This window comes from Archocentrus centrarchus, chromosome 2 (assembly GCF_007364275.1).
Source record: "Archocentrus centrarchus isolate MPI-CPG fArcCen1 chromosome 2, fArcCen1, whole genome shotgun sequence".
Classification (NCBI taxonomy): domain Eukaryota; kingdom Metazoa; phylum Chordata; class Actinopteri; order Cichliformes; family Cichlidae; genus Archocentrus; species Archocentrus centrarchus.
The window spans coordinates 15,714,439-15,731,715 of NC_044347.1; the positions used below are offsets into that span (position 1 = coordinate 15,714,439).

Sequence of the window (17,277 nt, forward strand, 5' to 3'; positions counted from 1 at the left end):
GGAGAACTTCTGCATAGCACACTGCAGATGAGTAGAAGCCGCAAATTCCGAGAAAGCATTTTCCTTTTAACGATGATGGTGACAAGGATGCCAAAAATCTTTTTTCCAGAAATGTTTTGCTATTTTCTGATTACACAGGTGCTATGAAAGAATCACAGAACATTGAGCATCCAGACCCAAATTTAGTTGTAATTTCCATTGATAACAGTGTACACTTTTAGTAAAAACACATTAGATTTGAGAGTTTTTCCATGTGGGATATTGAAAATACAGGAATTCCTAAAGAGAGTTTGGTCTAAATCTTCTTAAAGCATGTCAACACTGGTTGTTGTGAGCCAAATCCAAGCTACCTCCCTCTGAGTCAAAGACAACCTCACATAATTTGTCTCCACTGCAAGCCATTCAGATACAGCTCACTTTTCAAAAGACAATTTGCCAACAGATCTGAATATTCAGGTTCCATGAATTCACAGAAAAAGGCACTTATTCCTTAAGTAGAATCGCCAAGGCACAGGAGCGCCAAATCTTTCCCAACATCTGGAACCAATGAACTGCCTTTGTCCCATCCACATTTGCCAGGGCCACACAGATGTGCTGACAGGGTTTTACCCAATCTGCCATCTCACGTACTGCTTTCTATAATCCTCCCTCCCCAAACCCTGCAGCCTACGGAGCTCTTTAAACACCTCGCTTACGCTTGTTTTTCCTCCCCTTACTTTGCTCTATAGTTTTGCATGCAGATCACAGCACCCTGCTGATTTGCGGGTTACATTTCCCAAACATGTACTATATGAGACATGTAATTTGGCACTGGTAACTACAATTGCCATGTCAAGGGTGGGGGGGAATGTGCACTGTCATCCTAAGTTTGTGAGTCAGAGAAACCGCAGCCAGACACGTTACGGTAAAAGGCGCAAAAAAAAAAAAAAAAAAATGAACTGGCAGAAGAATTGGGGTTTTTTTATCGTTACTGTCGGCTGTAAATAGCACTTTGTTTTTCTTCATTTTGTTTTGTTTTTTTCTCAATCCAGATACTGTCATCGATGCTGCATTGCCATTGATGTGGTATTGCATTTCACTTCCTACATATGGTTCAAGTTTTTCCTGGGAATTTTGCTCAGGGATGCTTGAACTTCTGTAGGCAGCGCTGAGCTTAATCACCGAGATGACCGAAGAGTAAACAAATATGGATATGAAAATGTTTGCTATACTCAAAGAGCCAGTAGGGATGTTGGAGATATCTAACATATCCAGTCCATTAGTTCCTTTTGTTCCTAAATAAACACAGAGGGATATAAACAGAATTCAGCTCTACCTCTACACCTGTAAGATCCACCTGTTCTTTACTTTAAGCCTACTCTTAACGCTCTTGCATTGTTTGGAAATTTAGCTCTAGTGTATCTAACCTTCACTCGTCTAATTTTGCTGTGCTTACTGTATTCTGGGAACCGGCTCTGTATTTTCACTCAGCAATACAAGCTGCCTCAGCACATTTGCAGCTGTTTATTCGGCTTTATTGCTTACAGTAAGCTCTGACTGTGTCATGTGAAGTGCATAAGTCACACATATTAGTCAACTTCAGAGCCACAGTCAGCTTTATACAGATGGATTTATACCAGCATAATCCTTTAGTGTAGGATTGATTATAGACAGGGCTGGATAAACAGGGAATTTTGAATTAAATGTAACCAAATGTTCTTCTGTGCATTTTCAATACTGCATATGGTGAAGATGCTTGAACAATAACTTGCATTGCTATTAGTGTTGCACCAATCCACCCATCACTTTCATGAATTATCTTACACTCCCTTATTCTCTTTCAGTTTTGCAGGGAAAAAAATTCAAAATATTTATAGATTGTATGTATATATATATATATATATATATATATATATATGTATATATATATAAAAAAGAAGGACATGTCTATGTAACATCACCCATAGGTTTGTGGACTACAATTCTTAAGTCTAAAATTAGATATTTTAGGTTTTTCAGAAGCCAAAAGTGACAATATTTAGGCAACAGTGCTAAGTATTCAGCTAGCTAGCTTCGCTTAGCTACATTCATTGACTGTGTAGACCAGGGGTCGGCAAGCTGTAATCCGGAAAGAGCCATTTGAACCCAGTTTCCACAGAAAACAAAACAGTGAGAGCCGCAAATACTAGCGGAAGCCGGTAGCCGCTACCATGAGTGACACATATATTGAGAAACGAAAATAAATAAATAGATAAATAAAATTATTTAATTTTAATATTTCAATATCACAATAATGTTCCAATTTAAAACTACAACTAAAACCGAACTGACAAAAATAAAATGCACTTCAATTGGATATTTATAATTTACTTCCGTGAGCCGCACAGAGCCGCGGATTAAGCCTGAATGAGCCGCATGCGGCTCCAGAGCCGCGGGTTGCCGACCCCTGGTGTAGACACATTGGATGCGCATACCAGCGAACACTAAATACCATACAAGTATAATTTTACAAAAACTGGAGCACAGATAGACAGACCAAGTAAAGCTCCAAACAGCACCACAAACATGGTAGGCAAGTCCACTTCAGTGCCTTCAATTAGCTGAGGACATGCCTAACAGATAGCTGTCAGCTATAAATACCTGTGTCTGTTAAATGTCCCGCCGTTTGTGGACTTCTGCCAACAGCTCAAGTAAAATTACTTTAATAACCACATGCTATGTCTCAGCTTTTAGAAACCATTTCAAGTTTTCTGACAGGACAAACTGCAGTGCAATTACGGTAATGCCATTAAACGTCCATTAAATGCACGTTATCAATGATTATCAGACCCATAGTTAAGGGCCAGGAGGGGTTGTCTCCACCTCCTAGCCGGCAAAAAGGTTGTTATCATCGTTCTAATAGAGGATCACAGTTCGGGTGTGATATGGATTGGAGCAGATGTCTGGAGTGGATCTGTATTCTGCTGTAATTAGTGATAACGGCCTACTGAGATGGCTAACAGGTGCAGGAAGGCCAGTCTGAACTACACTTATAGGACTGATAACTGTTAATAATGTGCATTTAAGGACTGATAACATCTGAATCGGGTCAGCGGTGATACGGTCAGTGATGATACGGTCAGTGATGAAGGCCGTAAAAGGCTGTTAATAGATGTATGTATGGCTTGGTGTTAAAGGGCTAAGGAGAGTTTGGGACTGAAAATCACGATGAGACCAACGGGCAGCCTCTGGACCGTAAAAACGTAGCCACCAAAGAAGTGGCAAAAACTGCAGTTCTTCTAGTGGCCACTTGAGGCTGACGCTAAATGGAATCAATCCCCACAGATTCCCACATTAAAATGAAAAATTTTACAGCATTAAACAGCATATTTAGAGCCTGGTAGAATAACGGTTTGGGCTTATATGGAACGTTTCTCCCTTTCACTCTACCCTTTCACCTATATAAGGTGATTTATGGTTCCAAAGAAAACAACATGGCAGCAGCCAAAGCACTAACACTGAAGCTTCAAAATTTCTAAAGCAACAGGTGATGTTAAAGTGGCTCCATCTGCCACAGTCTATGGATTCGACAAAAATGATCATACATGTTCAAATACGATGTTTTGATGTTAAAATGTTACTACCATAGAGAGTATATAAAAATTAAAGTAGCTTCCAGCTCCAAAAAAAACCAAAGCAGTGTAGAAGTAAAAGTTAAACCTGCATTCTTTCTAATGGCCAGCAGGGGTAACTCTGATTGCACAAACCCTCCGAGTCTTCTAAAGAAGAATACGGGACTTCAGTAAACATATTGTTGATGACATTGTGGGCTAAAGTCATACTGGATACAACAGGAAGTTCATTTTGGAAACTGTGGTCCCCAATTGAGTCAGAAAGGAAGATAAACCCATGTGTGAGCATACAGTGTCCTTTAGTTTCACAGTCAGCTCTGCCCCATGTTTGTAATCCCGTGTTTCAAAGACTCACAAATGGACTTCATTAATCCCTTGTGTAACATCACACAGTGGTGCGTCTTTTATGTACAGTCTGTGGTTAATGCATATTTAAAAAAATAACTTTGCAACCATAAAACATCTTACAATACATACTTTGAAAGTATCACTTTCATGAAGATTGTTTGCTGTGTATTTTTTTTCCTCCTTAATTCTCTCCTGTAATGCAGCACATTAGCCTGAGGTCCTGGGGATAGAGTGAAATCAGACACTTAAGAGCTGTTTGCCATAGATTGTATCGCCTCCCCAAACTATTTTGTGCTGAGGTTGCTTCTTTTCTCTGCTTTTGATAATTTTCTCTGCTCCCACATCATTCAAGTTGGCTCAAGCTCCATTGTCTCCTACAAGAACAAGTGCATGAAGTCTTTTAACAGATAATAAAGTAGGTCAGGCTATAAAAGCCAAACTGCAGACAGAAGATGAACAATAGTAGAAAAACCTTTCAAACTTCATTGGAATCCAGAGATTCTTGTTATATACTTTTTTTTTTTTTTTTAACCCCAAGTGGTGCTATCTAAAGAGTTGTACCTGAAATACTAGCAAAATAAAAGCACTGTTTCTTAACATTTCCCCCCCAGTAAAGTATCTGGTGGGGGCAAGAACAAAAAAGAAACTCTCATTTTGAAATGGCAAATGTTGCAAGTCATGATTTTATTTATTTTCTTTTTAAATGTCAAACATTTTTTCAGCATTTTATGTCTCTAATAAATAGACAAATATCTGCGTGTGTCTCTTTGCCTCTTTCAGCAAACCCTTAATGTAATCCTCTTCAAACTTCAAGCAGGTGTACGTCTGAGGAAGCTGGTGCTGCAGCAATTTTTACCCACTGCAGTTCAGATGAGGGGTGGTTTCATGTAGGGGGTCTTGTCCCTGTTGCTAGGCAAGCTTGTCACTCCAGACATCATCGTCAGCAAAGGCTCTTGAGCTATGACATCATCGATGTGCAGTCATTTCCCATAGATGTTGCAGATATTGGACGTATTAGTTACTGCTCTTATTCTTTCCTAAGACAACCAGAGCTGATGATATCAGTGGAATATCATAACGAGAAGATTACTGAATGTAAAATAAATACACTGAGATCATGGCATGAGAATGTTTTGACTCTCCAAAAACTTCTTTTATTTATTTATTTTTAATTATTTCTTTTATTTCTTCTTTTTTAAAAAAAAAAAAAAACCTTAGAGCACCACTGAGGCTCCAAGGCCCACGCTGTAGCAGGTGGTTCTTCTGCCATGAGTCTCTTGAGAGAATGACATGCACATACATCTCTTTCTCTGCCACACACATGCCCTATTTTCGCTCTTACTGCTACTATAGGAGTTGGATGCAAACCAGCATTGCAGGGCTGGGAGTGTCCAAGTATGAGTGGCTTGACATCATTTGGCTGGCGGGTGTGTGTTTTAATGCACACCACCTTTCTGTTCCTGACTGCGATTCAAGCATTCATATCCTCGGGTTATGACACATTCCCTCAATTCATAGAAACGGAGACCACAAGATTAAATCTAACAAATTATTAAAATGGGTTTCCTGTGTTGGCTTTTTTTTTTTTTTCCTCCAGGAAGTCAAAGCTCAGAGTCACGGGTACCGGTGCAGTTTCGGAAGCCAGTTCAGATAACAGAGGAGTTGAACCTGCACTCCCCCATAAAATGACCCAATCTTTAACTAATGTTGCATTTGGGGTATAATTTTGCAATTAAATCGCCATCCTGCAGGAGAAATCCAAACCTCGCAGCTCTATGCAGAGAAGCTACCAGATGACCAATATGCACCAGCTGACTTGGGCTTAAACTATATAAAAAAGCATAACCTCAACAGACATTGTAACATGGTTTACGGACCCTAAATGATCTTGGACAAAAAATCCTCCACAAATCTCACATCTGGCAAAAAAAAAAAAAATCAAAACAAGACCAAAGCGTGACATATTAGCACTGCCAATGTGTCTCGGGGTCATAAACCATCAATTTATGAATCATAGATGTGCAGCAGAGGCTCGGGGTGAGCTTTGACAGGAATATCTTTGCAGTTGGAGCCTGTGAAGTGCAGATGTGCCTCACAGCTTTCAGTCTGAATGGTGTTCTTTCTTCCACTCTGGGCAGGAAGATCAGGGAAAAGAAAGGAGCCAGTGGGCGACACCGAGCTGACCTTTTCCTCACTAGTGACGCCATTTGTCACTGAGCGTAAAGGTCAAGGGCAAAGGCAAGCCGGGGTCTGGTGATCTGAGCAGTTTCACAAAGGTGTGTGTATGTGTGTGTGTGTGTGTGTGTGTGTGTGTGTGTGTGTGTGTGTGTGTGTGTGTGTGTGTGTGTGTGTGTGTGTGTTGGGGGGCGTGTAAAGGTGTTTCAAAGGTCAGATTCAGTTACAAACATCTGAACTGATACATTTATGCCACACTTAAACTTCATTTAAACTGCAAGATCGAGATCTGGACTCACAGGATGTAAACAAAGAGCAAAATGAAGCTAAATAATCTAGAAAAAACACACAGCAATAACAAGAGGAGCAACAGGATGAACACGACTGGGGTCATAAGCACTAAATGAATTCATTTTGGTGTATGTGGATAGTCTGTTTACTTGCAACACAAACATGCTCATCATCTGAAATCCTCAGGCATATATTGGTAACTGCCAAAACATTCAAGTGAATTATGAGCGCTCTGTACTCCAGGAGAGCTAGCCATTTATCTCACTGGATGCTGACCTCTCTGAGTCATAAAATAAGGTCACTGTGAGTGCAACTTGCCTTGATCTGGACCTTTTGCAGCACATGTCTTTGGAGAATTCATTTGTTATTGTTAAGACAGCATCTCGCAAATATTTAAAGCTACAGCACTTTGGCCAAAAACAGAGACTGACTTGATATCTGAGGGGAATAGTAAAGTGTTCTTGTTTCACATGCAAGAACCCACCCTTAACTCTGAGAGAAGAAGAGTATTTGGGGGGTCATTAAAGGTCAGATTCACCAGTTTCTGATAGCACAGGTGCACTCGTAGGTCTCTAACAGCGAAATTCCTTCAGCTTTAGGTGAAGTTATACATCTGCTTTCAGCCAACAACAAAAATAAAGTTAATTCTGTATTCATAATCCTGACAATACTAAATGGCAACTCTGCAGTGAGGAAGATCAGGTCTTATTCAGTCCCTTACAAGAGCATCGTCTCGTATCGGGCAGATCTGGAGGCATGCCAGCACCCGCCCTGTGAAATCAGCATCTCAGCGCACGGAGTTGACAAGTGCGCCTCCCCCCTCCACACGTTGTTTGACATACCCATCCTAATAGGCTTCGCCTCCGGCAGTTTCTTTTTTAAAAGGCAAGCTCAAAGCCACAGATTATACATTCTGCTCGCAATCCGCGCGGGTAAAATAACCTACAGAGAGAGAGGGGGAGAGAGAGCGCGGGCGAGAGAGAGAGCGACAAGAAGAATCAGCAGGCTTTTTTTTTTTTCCTCATTTGGAGAGGAACAGCTTGCGCGTAAACGAAAGCGGGCATCACTGAAGGGATAGATACGTGGTGCCTGGATAATTTCATTTGTTTGTTTTCTTTTTCTTTTTGTTTAATTGTTGGTGACTCTGCGGAGTTTTAAAGAGGGGAGCAGAGTGAGGACTGCACGCATCGGATGCGCTGACATTCAGAAGTGTGCGCGCAAGGCACCTGTGGATGCAGCTGACACCCGCCTGATGTTTGGACTGACACCTTTAACAAAGAAAGAATTCACCACAAGATTTAGCTGATACTCGTTTCGATCAAACCCCCAGCCCGCAGTTTAAGACGAGAACCGTACCATGCTGCTGCGCCTTTCCTTTCTGCTGGTTCCGCTGCTGAGCACTACCGGTTGCGGCTCGTCGTACGTGCCTTGCGAGCCGTGCGATCAGAAGGTCCTATCCATGTGTCCGCCGGTGCCGGTGGGCTGCCAGCCGGTGAAGGAGCCCGGCTGCGGCTGCTGTCTGACTTGCGCGCTCGAAGAGGGCCAGGCGTGCGGTGTGTACACGGGGCCGTGCACGCGCGGGCTCCGCTGCCTGCCGAAGAACGGAGAGGAGAAGCCGCTGCACGCGCTCCTGCACGGCCGCGGGGTGTGCAGGAACGAGAAGTTGTACAAACTGCAGTATCCATCAAAAGGTAGGCTTACGAAGAGATTACTGTAAAAGGGAGATTAATTGGCAGTATTATTGTGTATCATTAGAAAAAATAAGGGGACACAAAAAGCGCTCAATCTGCAGTTCCCCGTCCTGGGTTAAGCAACATTCATGATACTTTGATGTTCTTTATGACAGCTCTGATAGCATCATCATCCATTTACACTTCAGAAAATCTGCTTCACCCAAAGATGTGACGGTGCAAAGAAATAGTAAACAGCTGGCAATGCAGGAATTGAAGCCCACAAGAGATACACAAACTCTCCGGCAGCCATTAAAAAAAAAAAAAGGAGAAATGATCTCAGTAATCTCCAGTCCAAAATTCAATTAAACCCTGTCACACAACTTTGCTCCTACGTGCATGCTATGAGTTTACTGATTTTCTGAAGGATTACAGCGAGTCTGTCTGTCGGGGAGCCAGAGAGGCTGATGTGAGTCATCTCACAGCTGTCTTTAATGCAGGCTGACACCTGTCATTATCAGGGCACAGGACTCAAACGCCACCGTGAGATTTGACCCCTTGAACTCTTTCAGCAATTGGTGTGCAGTGGCCATCAACCTGTCATCTCAGCTTGAACCTTGTGGGTCTGCGAACCCGTAATCAGTGGGTTTCGTGTGAGTGGCCCATCGCCTCAGGGGCCCCCCACAGATGGCATAAAACGAGAGAGAAGATTACAGGTGGTGCAGCGCAGGGACAGAGTTGCCATGTCTGCAGGGGAGCACTAAGGATAGCTTTGCGGGAAATGTTGGCTTGCGCTCACGCTCTTCAAGGTGTGAAATCATATTTTACCCACTTCCCTTCCTCTATGATTACTTGTGTCTTTTTTTCTTTTTGTCCCTCCTTTTGTCAGTTCATCTACCACCTGTCCCTTTTCACACACCTGACCCACCTTTTTTTTGTCTCTCTGTTCTCTTCTCTTCTTTCCCTACCTGGCTGCTGTCCCTCTTCATCTTTTCGACCCTATTCTACTCTCCCACCCCCCAACCCCACCTTTCTGTCTTTCCATTTCCATTCTATCTGGTGTTTCATTTTCCTGCAGAGTTTTAGTGATGAAGCAACGCTGCCCTGGAAACATAAATATTCTCACAAGCTGTTTTAAACCTCAGTGGGCTGAGCAAAAGAACTGCAGATTTCCTTGCTATGTGATACTGGCATGAAGTCCAGTAACAAGAGGCAGATGATAAGAAAAGAGGATGAATTGAAATAGGACTTTCAAACTAAAGATACATTTCAATCCCAAGCCAGAAATTTGGCATTTGCTTACAGTAGATGCTTTTGTGAATTCAATCTATAAAAATGTTGCAGGGCTGTCCAACTAAAGCAAGATCAGTTCACTCTTTTAATTCATCTCCCCTTCCCTTTTCCCACACTGCTCCCTCTCATCACTCTTTTGTAAGTCCCACCCTGGTCTCTTCTTCATCTGTCTACCCAGTCCTCCCCCCCCCCCCCCCCCCCCCTTCCTTGCTCGCTCCCTCCATCTCAGCGCTGCAGGCAGGCCCCGGCTGTGCAGTGATTCAGCAGAATGCAGGCTGAGCGTGGGTTTCTGATCCCCCGTCTGTCTGCCCGGCAGCCAGCTTCATCATTAACTCCCCATCTCCTGCTGGGTGTTCTGTTGACACATAAATTAAACAAAAAAAAAAAAAAACAACAACAAAAAACCCACATACACACCTCATATATACACACCTCGTATATCAAATACATTCTGTAGACACCTGAAAAGACTGGGCCATGGACATGTGTGCATACATGCATTCCTAATAGGTATATAGCTACATTAATGCACTACTATTCATGTGTGCAGTCTGAGCATTTTGCACATTCATGATGTGTCAAAGATCAGAAAAATGGTGAGATAAGCTGGTATGATAACAGCTAAAAATAGGACTGTTTCGTTTTCAGGTCTGACAGTACACGTAACACTAACATCTGGACAGATGTAGCAAAGAAGAAAACGGGAAAGAATGGATAGATGGGGGGGGCGGATTCAGTTACTAATTTCGGCAGGGAGTTGCATAGCTATCAAGGATCACAAAGGCTAACAAGAGGAAAAGAGGCAGGAAGGGGGGGGGGGGGGGGGGTGAAAGATGTGATCAGTCAGCACAGGTCAGATTAGACCAGTTTGGAGATTAGCAAGTGAAGACTTGATTGGACTTACACTGGCTGCTGAGCTGCCTCAGCTTTCTCTGGGGGAAGAAAAAAAACCCTTGTCAGCAGGAAACTACAGGGAATCTCTCTCTTTTTTCCAAGAACCTGTCATTAAGGGGAAGGGATGGATGACATCATCGTCATCATGAGCTTCATCATCATTGCTCGGGGAAGGGTGGCGGGGGCTCGGGAGGTTTTAAGCATCATTTGCAGCTACACAGTGACCTTGGTTCACCAAGCAGTTAGCTTAGTAGCTTAACGATCACGTCACTGGCAGAACTACAGAGGTTTATATGTGGAATTTTCAATCTGGCAAAATGAAAGCGGAAACAAGTGCGTGACACAGCAGTGGAAATGGGCCAACAGGGGCTTAGGACACATACACAGCTAATGCATGTTTCAGGCTATAAATGTAAGGAAATATCAGGTTATAGTGCTGTTTGGGGGGGAAAAAAATAGCCACAGGCGCTCGCTCTGACCTCAGTGCAGTTGCTGAGGTTGAGGGTGGGGACAAGGGAGAGGGGCGACTGCTGAAGTTTGTGTGATTCCCCAAAATTTAGCACAGAGCGGCGTTTTTACACCAATGAAAGATGCATGTACATGAAGGTTTCTGTGGGGGTTGGGACCCAAAATGGGTTGCGGCTGTTTTTGGTGGCTTGCCACATGACAAGGGTAATAGCATGTTTTCATGGCCCTGGGTGCCAGGGTGAGACTAAATATCTCATTTAGGTCACTTGCTATAAAAGTTTTAAAACCCCTGGTCTACATATACCCCAAACTGGCAGCCTGACTTGCCATAAATGTAGCTTATGTTGTCCTGTATGTCAACACATCCAATCTGAACCTGGCCAGTAGCCATTAACTGTGCTAAATGAGCATTTAGCTGGTGCAGTGAAACCATCAAGCTGTGTTGTGATGTTTCCAAATTCGACACTGCTGCCTTGTGTCTTCATGAGTGTTTTTTTTGGGGTTTTTTTTCTAATTTCACTGTTTAAGAAGCTACAAATCCAGGTTGGAGCAGTCCCGGTGCCCTTAATTTTTTACCAATCTTCATGCAAGCAATTGAAAAATTCTTTGAAGCCTTGTTCACACAGGCCTCATATTACACCTGTGGACTTTAAGCTGTTTGTAATGATTAGCATTACTTTAAAGAAAAATCTACCATGTCTTTAACTTGTAATCATCCATTGCAAATTATCCACCATTACTAACTGGACATGCTGTAGTTCCACTTTGTGTGACTCAAGCTTCAGCTAACTTCAGCTGCTTCTTTAGTAGTTAAGTAAGCCACAAAAGAGTCTTCACTCTCCATCTGTACATCCCCAGTTGTGACTAGTTTAAAGCGGCATGTGTTTATTCTCAAACTGTGGGATGGCTCCACTGGTGGGGTGTAGATGACCAGTGTAAAAAGATTAAGTGAAACTGAGTTGAATAAATGTGGTTTTGTAGGGAAAAGCATATTATTGTTGATTTTATAATGTTGGCATTTATTAGAGCCTGAGTGATATATCGGCCAATATTAGCTAATATCAGTATTGACATTTATAATGGCAGATAAATGAAAATTTAAACATTAAAGAAGAGACAGGTGGAATACCTTTCAGCCATGTTATGAGCATTGATGTTGCACAATCAAAGGGAACTCTGCAACTTCTCTGTTGGCAATATGTTTTGGAACTCCATAAAGAGGCATTTTGAAGAGTTTCTACCTACAAGCCATCCATCTGCTTAGCCCCGAACTGGACTGTTACGCAATATGTAAATTATTCTATTCTGTGTGACTTGCAGTATACCATGCCATGCACTTACTGACACATCTGCAATAACATAACCTTGTATAAATACTAACAACTAGAGTTTTACATTTTTTTAACCTAGATACAAAATACATTTCTCTGTGCATTGTACTGTGCAGGGTTCTAGGCAGCAGTTGTTGTGCCATGCTGAGGTCATCTTGTGCTGAGAATTTCACCGGTTCGCTATCAGAACTGTTCTATCACTGCAATTAGCAAGCGGACGCGCACCCCACACACTCCGCACACCCACAAGCTCCACGCACACACCCCATTGCCGAAACCAGGCTCGCGACGATCTCGCAACAGTCCTGCTCACGCTTGATTTTGCAGGGCAAAATAGTGACCAGCATGAAAGCAATAGAGGAAAAACGGAGCCCAGGTGCTTGTGTTGTTTCTTGTCTTCTTAGACTCACAAGGATAACACACTGAGTGTTGCTTAAGGAATGTTTATTAACAATAGCTGCAGGTAAATGTGTATCTTATTTTCAGAGCATTGTAACACAGACTAGAGGGATCCACGCTCCCTATCGTCAGAAATTACCTGGCCCAATGAGATTCAGGTGCACTGAATTAGCAAGCTGGCATGGCATTTAGTGTTTAGCATTAGTAAGCTAATTAGCATTAGCAATCTATTTCTAATTAGTGCCCACTCCCCAACACCCACGCATGCTCGGCTGAAAGTTTTTTTCTGTCTAGAGCCCTGCTGCTATAACTGCATGTGAAAAATAAACCTTATCTTATCTAAAACACAACCTGCTGATCCAAGCAGATTCCGATGGAGCCTAAACGAGTAATCCATGACCTGCTTTGGCAAGAAATAAGATGTTAAACTGTTAAACTGCATCACCACATTAACTTAGTAAAGACTCAATTAACGACACTTGACAAATTTTAGGGAAATCTGTTTATGTTTTGTGTGTCTGAAAGAAAGAAATATCAGCTGATATCTTGGATTTCACCAAATATTGGTGTCATTATTGGTCTTAAAACTCCTACATTGGTTCGAGCATTTATTTTACTAGAAGTCAGCTTGGATAGTTGGAACATTTTTCAGCTCCTACAGTGAAGCATGCTGTTGAGAGCTGTTGCTTTATTAGGTCATGGAGAAATATGCATATGTACAAGTTTTATTGTGTTAAATGACATTCTTCTGTGTTATGCTGTTGGCAGTATTAATGCTGCAACAGGCTCAGCAATCCAGCAGCAACAGGTTTAGAAGGCTTTCTAAATTTTCCAAAAATAGCAAATGTTTTATGCCAAAGGAATACATCAGGCCTTGAGCATAATCACAGAGCATTTTGATGTGAAAGTTGACTGAACTGTTTGTTGAAAGGAAAGCTAATAAATTACCCCCTTTTCTTGTGTGCTATTGTCTCCCAAACAGGTGGACAGTCTCCTGATGACATGCTAGATGTCCCAGCCCTACCACAAACAAAGGTGCCCTTATATGGAGGTCACATCAGCAGTCGCAAGGCCCAGGCCATGAAGCAGGCCAAGGACCGCAAGAAGCAGCTGGCTAAGCTTGCACCTGCCAGCAACCTGGCTCCACTCAGCATAGATAAACTGGATCCTGATTTTGTAAGTGATGCAGAGATTACAAAGATACATACCAAGGTAAAAAAAAAAAAAACACTGACTAAGGTCTGTTGATTTTGTTTTGCTGATCAAGACATTTGGAGCCATTTTTTTGCACCGTATTTCTTCTGGCTGAATAAAGCTTTACAAACGCAGATATTGCATCCTACTGCTTTGGGCTCCTCCAGTTTTCCAGGGCATTTTGAACCAAAAGTGAAATATGATGCAGGTATACATGTTGTGATCGAGTAAACACTCACTCACATTTCTTTTGTTGTGTGTGTGTAGGGGCCCTGCAGGAGAAGACTAGATAATCTCATTCACAACATGAAGGACACTTCTCAGGTCTTCGCTCTCTCACTGTACATTCCCAACTGTGACAAGAAGGGCTTCTTCAAGCGCAAACAGGTATGGATTTGACTACTTTGTGGTCAAAACAAATTATCTGTCAGCCTAATTAAGCAAATATACCACAAGAAATGAATGAAAACGAGTTCCTTATTCAGATCTAACTTTTTTAACTCACAGTGTAAGCCATCTCGTGGCCGGAAAAGGGGGATCTGCTGGTGCGTAGACCGGTTTGGCGTCAAAATTCCGGGCATCAACTATGCTGGAGGAGAACTGCAGTGCAAAGATCTCGACAACAACAGCAATGAATGAAAGCAAACCTATTTCTTCTTAAAACTTGCCAATCAAGCTAGCACACTTTATGACTGACAATCAGGAAAATATGGCACAAATGGTTTTATACTGTATATGTTCAGGTGTAATGGACTCTATCATTTTTTTTTCTTCTAAGGGAGCCAAACTGAAAAGCTTGCTTAAGTGAATCTGCACATGTAGGTCTTAATGCTGGCTTCCCACTGACTGCGTATTATTTTTGATGTTAGCTAATACATCTCTTCATAAACATTGATCATATAGACAGTATGTTGTGTGCTATTACAGAAAAGACAAGACATATCTTGAATGTGGCTAAATATTAATATTTTATATATATATATATATATATATATATATATATATATATATATATATATATATATATATATATAGGTGGCTAAGTGGGAGACATCATCTAATACTCACTGTGTCAAAAATCATGTACTTCCATAACTTTGCTTGTGCGAAGTGCTTGTGCAAAACACACTAAAGGGAACTAAAAGTACCCAAATCATGGTCAAACATTTGAGCATCAATGGCAAATACAAATGACTAATGCTAGCTACACCGTATTGTAGCTAGCATTAAGTATTTGCTCATCTCCTTCACATACATATAAACTTGAGTGACCTCCCAGTCTTAATCGCTAGGATTTAATATGATACCAGCCCACTCTTTGCAGCTATAGCAGTTTCAACTCTTCTGGAAAGGCTTTCCATAAGGTATAGGAGCATGTTTATTGGAATTTTGTTTTGTTTTTTTACATTTTTAGCCACAGCAGCTTTTACTGACAGTGGAGACAGACAGGAAATGGGGGAAAGATACACGGGAAGACACGCGGGTAAATTTGCAACGGGCCGGGACACGAACCCGCGCCACCTGCACTGCAACGCGGCATATGTATGTGGTCGCTGGCTTCACCACTAAGCCACCCAGGCGCCTGTTTATGGGAATTTTTGACCATTCTTCCAGAAGCGCATTTTTGAGGTCAGACACTGATGTTGGACGAGATTCATCCCAAAGGTGTTCTATCAGCTTGAGGTCAGGACTCTGTGCAGGCCAGTCAAGTTCTTCCACCCCAAACTCTCTCATCCATGTCTTTATGGACCTGCTTTGTGCACTGGTGTGCAGTCATGTTGGAACAGGAAGGGGCCATCACCAAACTGTTTCCACAGAGTTGGGAGCATGAAATTGACCGAAATGTCTTGGTATGCTGAAGCATTAAGAGTTCCTTTCACTGGAACTAAGGGGCTGAGCCCAACTCCTGAAAAACAACCCCACACCATAATCCCCCCTCCACCAAACTTTACACTTGTCACAGTGCAGTCAGACAAGTATCGTTCTCCTGGCAACCACCAAACCCAGACTCATCCATCAGATTGCCAGATGGAGAAGCGTGATTCTTTGCTCCAGAGAACACTGCTCTAGAGTCCAGTGGTGGTGACATACTTTACACTGCTGCATGCAACACTTTGCATTGTGCTTGATGTAAGGCTTGGATGCAGCTGCTTGTCCAAGGAAACCCATTCCATGAAGCTCTCTACACACTGTTCTTGAGCTAATCTGAAGGCCACATGAAATTTAGAGGTCTGTAACAATGGATTCTGCAGAAAGTTGGTGAGTTCCACTAACAGCTGACTGTGGAAAATTTAGTACTGAGGAAATTTCACAACTGGACTTGTTGCACAGATGGCATTCTATCATGGTACCACACTGGAATTCACTGAGCTCCTGAGAGCGACCGATTCTTTCAGAAATGTTTGCAGAAGCAGTCTGCATGCCTAGGTGCTTGGTTTATACACCTGTAGCCAGCTATTTGCCAGTCTAATTGTATCTGCATTTATTGTATCTGCAGATAAATAACATTTTAAATAAGTAAAGAACAGACAAAAGAAACACCCTTCAACCATGTTATGAGTGTCAATGTTGCTTAGTTTGTCCATCAGTGGGCACTCTGCAACTTCCCTGTTGGCAACACACATTTCCATCCTACAAACACAACAACCAGCTGATCCAAGCATAGTCGGGTAGAGCATAAGTGAGTAAATTAATAACTAAATGTGACAAATGTTAGTAAAATCCATTTATTTTTTGTGTCTGAAAGAAAAGAAAGTATCAGCCAATGTATTGGCCAAATATCGGTATCAGTCTTAAAACTCGTATATTGACCATGTGCTAATCTATCTCTATTTACTGTAGATGAATATCTTCATTGTAGGAGAATTTAACATTATGTGGTCTGAGGACTGACAGCCTGCAAATGTTCACAAACTTGCTATTTTCAGTCCCTCTTGAAATTCATGCAGTGTGCAATTACACATAATGGAAGTAAATGCATTGTGACACAGTGACTGAGTCAGCCGTAGCTAAATTAAGGGTTTCGCTGAACAGCGTTTCACGTCTGGGCTGCTTTGGGGAGGGGGAAGATTCATACCTAATTCTATGATCAACATAGATTCGCAAAAAAAAAAAAAAAAAAAAAAATCTTTAAAAACTTGGCATTTTAGTCACACTACATTTATTTGCCTTTTTTTTTTAAACTGAGAGTTATATGAGAAGATTGAGAGCACACTTATATTATTCAGTTGTATATGATGCTAGAGACAGCAGCTGGTTAGCTTGGCACACAAAGTAAGGAAACCAGAGTCTGCAATGCTTTCTAATTAAACAAGTTATGTTTGTTGATTGCTTAATCTATAGCAAAACAATTTAATGGGGGGAGTGGGTTATGCACCATATTATTTTTGTGCTTGGACCAGTAATTTCCTCTTGCCTCAACTTGTTGCCTCCAGCTCCGCAAAAGAAATCTGTACTCCCTATCTTATCTTAAGTCTATATCTTCTTTCCTCCAGTGCACTTGGACTGCACTTCCCTGTAGCGTCTGCCACTCTCAGCTAAGCTTTGTATATGCTTGTGAAACAGGATGTTCACTGATGAAGCAGGTTGCATTTTTTTTTTTTTTTTTTGGGGGGGGGGGGGGGG

General features: G+C 41.9%; 1 protein-coding gene across 1 annotated transcript; it reads left to right on the forward strand.

Moving 5' to 3' along the window:
- Positions 1–7,350: 7,350 nt before the first annotated feature.
- Positions 7,351–14,602, forward strand: igfbp5a (insulin-like growth factor binding protein 5a). The gene is made up of 4 exons (XM_030750608.1): positions 7,351–8,095; positions 13,442–13,635; positions 13,921–14,040; positions 14,161–14,602. Exons 1-4 carry the CDS (start codon positions 7,762–7,764, stop codon positions 14,290–14,292), a joined length of 780 nt encoding a protein of 259 aa, XP_030606468.1. The 5' UTR covers positions 7,351–7,761; the 3' UTR covers positions 14,293–14,602.
- Positions 14,603–17,277: the final 2,675 nt, after the last annotated feature.

Excerpts from the sequence above, each read along its gene's own strand:
- igfbp5a (XM_030750608.1), top strand. The coding sequence starts at position 7,762 with ATGCTGCTGCGCCTTTCCTTTCTGCTGGTTCCGCTGCTGAGCACTACC. Across the intron at positions 8,096-13,441 it reads ACTGCAGTATCCATCAAAAG|GTGGACAGTCTCCTGATGAC; the intron begins GTAGGCTTACGA and ends TCTCCCAAACAG. Across the intron at positions 14,041-14,160 it reads GCTTCTTCAAGCGCAAACAG|TGTAAGCCATCTCGTGGCCG; the intron begins GTATGGATTTGA and ends TTTAACTCACAG.